The sequence below is a fragment of the Somniosus microcephalus genome, chromosome 7 (genome assembly GCF_052327205.1).
Source record: "Somniosus microcephalus isolate GS21.2 chromosome 7, FLI_Smic_1.0, whole genome shotgun sequence".
Classification (NCBI taxonomy): Eukaryota; Metazoa; Chordata; class Chondrichthyes; order Squaliformes; family Somniosidae; genus Somniosus; species Somniosus microcephalus.
Window position 1 is genome coordinate 250,148,092 of NC_140993.1, and position 7,126 is coordinate 250,155,217.

Genomic DNA, 7,126 nt, shown 5'->3' on the forward strand with positions numbered 1-7,126 from the left:
CTTTGCAGACTTAATAATTTTGTCATGTGAATGATCTGCAGAAAAAGAGGAAAGGAGCAAAGAATGGGTGTGCACCACACAGAAAGGGGAGGGAGATAGAGACGGCAACACTATGGACTTTTTTTGGCGGATGTACACAGTTAACTACTGCAACAGGTGCCAGCAATGCTTTACACACCCGGAGCTGCAGCTGACACAGTCCCACCTCTCTCTCTCTCTCTCTCACTGACAGCTAAAGCAGAGCGTCTTCCCAGCAGCTCCATTTCCCGCTTCTCATAAGTCGCGAGCTGCCTGATGTCAAAGATTATCCTGGTGGCCTGCCTCTCCCAGACCTTGTGTTCTCTTTTTTTTCCCTCCTAGAAACAACAGTGACAACATTATTATGATGAAGGGTCTTCGACCTAAAACGTTAACTCTGTTTCTCTCTCCACGGATGTTGCTGGCCTGCTGAGTTTTTCCAGCGTTTTCTGTTGTTATTTCGGATTTCCAGCATCTGCAGTATTTTGCTATCGTGTCAACATTATTATCGTGCTTGCTCCTTTCAGGTCGTTGAACTTTTTCCGGATCTGGTCTGTAGCCCTGGGAGTCAGAGTGAGCATCACTGCCACCTTCCTCCGCACAGCTCTGGCTACTCCTTTGACTGGTTTCCTCTCGTGTGCCCCCAAAAAGTTTCAATGCAATTCAGTCTCTGGGAGAAAGAAAACAGAATGATAAAAGATGTCCCAAAGTGCTTCATAGGCAGGCCATATCCAAACCCGCACCAAATCCCACTCACCCATCACCCTTGTGCGTGCTGAACTACATTGGCTGCCAGTCCACCAATGCCTTGATTTTAAAATTCTAGTCCTCCTGTTCAAATCTCTCGATGGCCTCGCCCCTCCCTATCTCTCTAACCACCAATAGTCCTACAACCCTCCAAGAACTTCCTCCAACTTTGGGGGGAAAAATTCGGTAGCTTAGCGCCTCCCATTAGTGCCAGCAGATGGCGGTAATGGGGTGCTGATGCAGTAGCACCGGGGCGAGGCAAATCCAGCGCCACATGGCAAATTGGCACCGCCCCTCCCCCTCCCCCCCCCCCCCCGTTGCGCCGCCAGGCATATCGTGACATCAGTGAGTGTGCGAAGCTCACTGGCTGCCCGATCTGCGAAATTGATTGTCGCCACCTACCTTAGTGCCTCGACCAAACAGCAACAGGGAGAGCTGGCGTGAAGCAGCTGGAAGCCGTCTCCAGGAACGTTATTTAAAGGGATCATGAGTACTGAGTCGCAGCTGTAGGTTAGTGGAGTTTCAGTGCTTTCTTGTCAGTTTCACATTGTGCAACAGTTATTTTGTATCAGGAGTGTTGCGGGAACTAAAAAGTAGCTACTTTTATTCTTAAAAAAATCAAACCGCTACACTTGGTTACATTAATGGGGGCTGTACTGGCAGTCAACCTCGCCCTCCAGGATCTACGGCAGAGGGAGTGGAGGCAGCGAGAAAGACTGGAACATGTGGCCAGAGGGAGGAGGAGGGCCATCAGGGCTCTCAACAAGAGGCCTTACCCTCCGAGGGTATTCCGAGAGCACTTCTCCTACTTCCAGTTAAGTGAGGAGCAGTGTATTAGAAGGCTCTGCTTCACCAAGGAGGTGGTCACAGAACTCTGCCACCTCATGCCACCAGACCTCCAGCCTCAGATCAGGGTGACCATGGCGCTCTCAGTGGCAGTCAAGGTCACCGTTGCCCTCAATTTCTTCGCCAGCGGATCCTTCCAGCCTGCAACAGGAGACATAGCTAACATCTCGCAGTTCGCCGTCCATCGCTGCATCCAGGAGGTCACAGAGGCTCTCTACAATAGGAGAAGGGACTACATTTCCTTCCCCAACACCAGAGAGAAGCAGGATGAGCGTGCATGTGGCTTTGCCAGGATAGCAGGATTTCCCATGGTACAGGGCACCATTGACTGCACCCACGTGGCTTTGTGGGTATCGCTTAACAATCCTGATATCTTCCATAACCGCAAAGGCTACCACTCACTTAATAGGCAGTTGGTGTGCGACCACAGAGAGTGAATCCTCAATGTCAATGCCCACTATCCTGGCAGCAACCACAATGCCTTCATCCTGCGCCAGACACTCTTCCAGCCACCACGTCAAGCTCGCGGCTGGCTGCTCGGAGACAAGGGCTATCCGCTCTCCACCTGGCTCATGACTCCCCTCTGCAACCCCAACAGTTCTGCCCTGCACTCATATAATGACAGCCATGCTGCCACCAGGAACATCATCAAGCAGACCATCGGCCTGTTGAAGCAATGGTTCCACTGCCTTGATCACTCGGGAGGAGCCCTCCAGTACTCGGCTCAGCGGGTGTCCCATTTCATGGTGATCTGCTGCATGCTCCACAGCTTGGCCATCAAGAGGGCCCAGCCCTTGCCACCAGGGGTTGCGGGACCACCTCAGGAGGAGGAAGAGGGAGATGAGGAGGAGGAGGAGGAGGAACAGGAGCGAGGGAGGAGGCAACCACTCAATCGGCCTTCCGGAAGGGCGGTCCGTGACCGCCTCATCAGACTGCGGTTCCAATGAATTAAACCCCAGATCCCCGTTGCTCACCACATCCCCATCATTCCACCCCTGTCACAGGCCATATCACAGCGCAAAGCTGAAATGAGACACATCACAAAAGAATCCAAACTGAATTAATAAATTTATCAATAATCAGTGAACATACATTTACACCAAAAATATTAACTATTCGCCCTTGTGCAATCTCTTAGTGCCTGTTGTTACAGTGCCTTTGCCTATTCTAGTGTTCCTATGAAGTGTTGGCCCAGTGGCTGCAGCAGGACTGGTGGAAGGCTGCTGAGTGTCTGTGTGGGAGACTTCCGATGGCCTTGCAGGATGCCCTCGACCAGCTCTGGGCCTGGAAAGCCTGGCTGTAGACTGCACCACCTTAGCATGGGTGGCAGCAGTCTGGGCTGGCTGGATGACGGGCAGTGACAAGGGCAATGGTGGAGTGGCAGTGGTGAGAGCAGGAATGCTGTCATCCTGACAGAGGACAGCAGGGTCCTGCTCCACTGACCCACTGCCACTCCCCCGGGGCAGCACCTCAGCATCCCTAGCAATCTGTTGGAGCACAGATTGCTGGCCTGCTGTGACACCATGGAAGCCCCGGTCGACGGTGGTAGACCCAGCTATGATGACAGCAGTCAGAGCTTGCGTGGCATCAAGCCGAGACTGCATGAGAGCAGTCTGAGATTGGATGCCACCAAGCATAGACTGCACTACCGCACTAAGACGTTGTGTCGCTTCCACCTGTGCTGCAATGGAAGCTGCCAGATCGCCCATCACACGCGGCATCAGGTCTGGGTCGCCACGGTCTCTCTGGGAGTCTACCATTCTTTGCAGAGTGAAAATGATGGACTCCATGGTGTGTGCAGAGCCTTGTGCAATGTTGGAGGCGGACTCCTCCACGCTCCTTACCATTGCCGAGAGGCTCTTGGGCACCCTTGCCATTGCACCTGTCATCTCCATGTGCGTGCCCATCACCCTTCTTCTAAACGCCTCCCCATCGAGGTCCTCATCTGACTCCTGTGCAGCAGAACTCGCACACAAACTTGCCCTCCGGGGAGCTGGACCCTGAGCTACCCTTTCCCCCTTGGCCTTGCTGCAGCCCACTCGTCCCTGGTGCCTCACCCTGTGCTGATCCCACTACTATACTAGCCTCTAAAGAACGTGTAGTGTCAGTATCTGAACTGGTGCTTGCGGGTGAGACATGCAGTGACGCGATGTGTTCTTCCTCCTCCTCCTTCTCCTGCCTTGCTCTCTACGGTGCCCTCAGGGATAGGCTGCTCATGTGCTTGCTGATTATCTGAAAGCATAAAGGTACAAGAGTCAGGCTAAGGTGAGGGGAGGGGGTCAGGAAGGGAGAAATGCATGCTTACAGCGTGATTAGCTGGAAAGTGCAAAATGCTTGTGGGGTGAGGGGGAAGTGGGATGTGAGAAGGAGTAGGGATGAACATACCGTTGTTGTCCCCAAGGGGGTCAACATCGCCGATGGCCACGGCGCCCACCACCTGGTACCTAATAATCTGCAGCACTCTATTCTCTAGCTCAGATAGTGGTTGGGTGTCGGCTTGACCCCCGCCTATGCGCTCCTGCTCCCTCCTGTTGTGAGCCACCTTGGCCTGCAAGAGAATGGAGAGTGTGGAGCAATGTGTTTGGGTGATGTGCCTGCCATAGTTGAATAGCTGTGATTGTGTGCAAGGTGTGAGATGTAGGTGTGAGTGTTGGTAGGTAGAGATTGTTGGTGGGTGAGTGCTGGGGGGTGTGGTGCTTTGGGCAGTGTGTGAAGATTGTGGTTCAGATGGTGGTATGTAGTATTTGTTGAAGCATTGACTCACCCTGACCACCCGAGTGAGGTCATTAAATTTCTTCATGCACTGTGTGTGGGTCCTGGGGACCACAGTGCTGCCTGAGACGTGCTGCGCTACCTCCCTCTACATGGTTCCAAAGACTTGCAGCGAGGGCCTCCTGCCACTTGCCGGGTAGAGCACTGCCCTCCGTCTCTCCACAGCGAACACCAACGCCTCCAGTGCTTGATCGCTGAATCTGCGGGCTCTCTCCCTGGGGTGTGGATCAGCCATGAGTACAGCTGCTTCAGTCCTCCAGCTCCTTCTCCTTGACCTGCTGCTGCTTGCTGAGGCAGCTGCACAGCCAGCAATGCTGAGAATGAGGTTCTGCGCATCAATGAACCTCCGCTTTATGAACTGGAAAAAGCCTGTCGCAATGATGACTTGCGATTAGATTGCACGCAATATTGGTCCACCCTTTGAATGTAACGCCAATCAGCTTGGGCTTCAAGACTTGAATTAGCGCTCCAATCATTTCTCTGAGCAGTGAGCATGAATTTTGCGTGCAATCTAAAGCATTAGTGCCTGGCGCTAATTCTCCAACTTTTCTAATTTTACCAACCATTCCTGGGCTATAATGAATTTCTAGCCCTTGGTCTCTTGCACATACCGCACTTCCTTAGCCTTACTTTGTTGGCCATGCCTTCAGCCTTCTAGGTCCTAACTTCTGAAATTCTCTCCCTAAACCTCTTCATCTCTCTCCTCCTTTAAGACCCTCCTTAAAACCTATCTTTTTGAGCAAGCTTCCTAATATCCCTTTGGCTCGATGTCAAATTTTGTCTGATTCCGTTCTCGTGAAGCGCCTTGGGATGTTTTCCTAAATTAAATGTGCTATATAAATGTGAGCTGTTGTTTTGTAGGTAAACACATCAGCCAATTTAGGCACAGCAAGGTCCCACAAACAGCAATGAAATAAATGACTGGTGTGCTTGAGTGGTGTTGGTTGAGGGATGTATGTTGGCTGGGACGTTTGGAGAATTCCCTTGCTGTTCTCTGAGTAGTGCCATGGAATCTTTTACGTGAACAGGCAGACTTGGAACTTGGTTTAACTTCTCATCTGAAAACAGTAAAGAAAGATTAAGCCAGGCCACACCAAAGCAGTAGACAACCTTTCACGAATGTACCAGGGCCAGTATAGACAGACTGCCTATACTTTTAATATCCTAAGGGTGCAAACAAAAGTCATCAAATCCCTATAACAAGAGTTACTGAATTAACTCTCTGCCCCTACACATCTAGGTTCTGCACATTAAATCCTATACTTGGAGGAATGCTGCGGGTAGTGGCAGCAACTTATCAAGCACCCTGGCCAAACTTGGTGTACCACTGAATGTAGGAACAGCTTAACCAGCCATGAGTGTTTGTAGCTTCAGTCAGAAATTCTGCTCTGTACATTAAGAAAGAACCTTGGGATAAATATGGGCATTAAGTGTGAAGCATTACTCTACAAATAAACAGGGCTGAAGATCTCAAGAATGATTAGATATCTCAGAACAAGTCTAGTTGTTCTTTTATGGCATTCAACAGTTTGCAGGCCAGATCCATCAGATACTTAAAAAGTGCAAAGAAACACACACTTAGCTGTAAATACTATTGAAGTCCTGAAGATCATAGATTGTTTGGAGAATAAAGGTTCCTACAACTTTGTTGTTTAATTTATCACTCATCAAAGTTGTGAAAGAATTTAAAAAGTAAATATTTATATTCTTATGCAGTTTGAACAAATATCATATGAGTGCAAGAAGAAAGCGCTTCAAGAGGGAGGCTCACCACCACCTTCTCAAGGGCAATTAGGGATGGGCAATAAATGCTGGCCTTGCCAGCGACACCCACGCCCCGCGAATGAATAAAGAAAATGCAAAGCTGGGTGCATAGGATCTATATATTACTTTCCAAAGCTCTCTGTTTAACTTTTAAGGTGGTCTCTAGGCTCATCTGGAAATGCTTGCTCAGCAAATCAGACCCTCAGTGGCTTTCCAACTTTGGCTTTTGCAGGAGCGAAATCATATTGTTGATGGCGGCAATAAAAAAAGGTTTAAAAAAAAAAATCTGTATACTACACAATACAAGTCAAAAACTGCAACAGATTGTCTCTTAATTTTGTGTATCAATTTATTGAAATTAATTTGTTCTAATAGAACTTGGTTTCGAACAGATTGCTATGTACAATTCGATGCCAAGCTCCCAGTTGGTATTCAGGAATACAGCCTAAGATGTTCCCTATTCTGCTTGGTGGCATATTGATGGTGCAGAGCAGATTCACCTTGATAGATTAATGCTCAGATATAAGCTTGCGTGCAAGTCATAAGAGGATACTTACCCCAACCATTATCAGTTGTTTATTTAAGTTGCTCTTCCTTTGAAAAAGCAATTTCCGTGTAATTTAACTGAAATATATTTGTACCTTCATTTATAAATCCCTCTGACAATGCAGAAGCCACAACTACCAGTGATGGATCACTAAATGGAATTTAAAATTACAGCCATGGCATCTTAATGATACTGTGTACACAAATGTGACGATTTGGGAAAACATCTGTTTCCAGTACCTTTTTAGCTATTCTCCACGGGCTAATTGCTTTTAGCACAGTCAACTATTTGAATAAAGACCAAAGTCTGTACAAGACTGTATGGTATTTCAAAATAACAATCAGGCTTCACTTTGATCACATAATTGTCACATTCAGTTATGGACTGTTGTAGTTTGCCGATCAGGGTGACCTCAAATTTCAAATTGCTAAT

The 7,126-nt window shown here is 48.8% G+C and overlaps 1 protein-coding gene across 1 annotated transcript in view; it reads left to right on the forward strand.

Moving 5' to 3' along the window:
- Positions 1–372, forward strand: part of LOC147115225 (collagen alpha-1(XXI) chain-like) — a 42,403-nt gene extending 42,031 nt beyond the window's left edge. Inside the window, exon 8 of the mRNA XM_085993992.1 lies at positions 361–372. Coding sequence (XP_085850118.1) covers positions 361–372 — 12 coding nt within the window. The remainder of the gene's footprint in view (positions 1–360) is intronic.
- Positions 373–7,126: the final 6,754 nt, after the last annotated feature.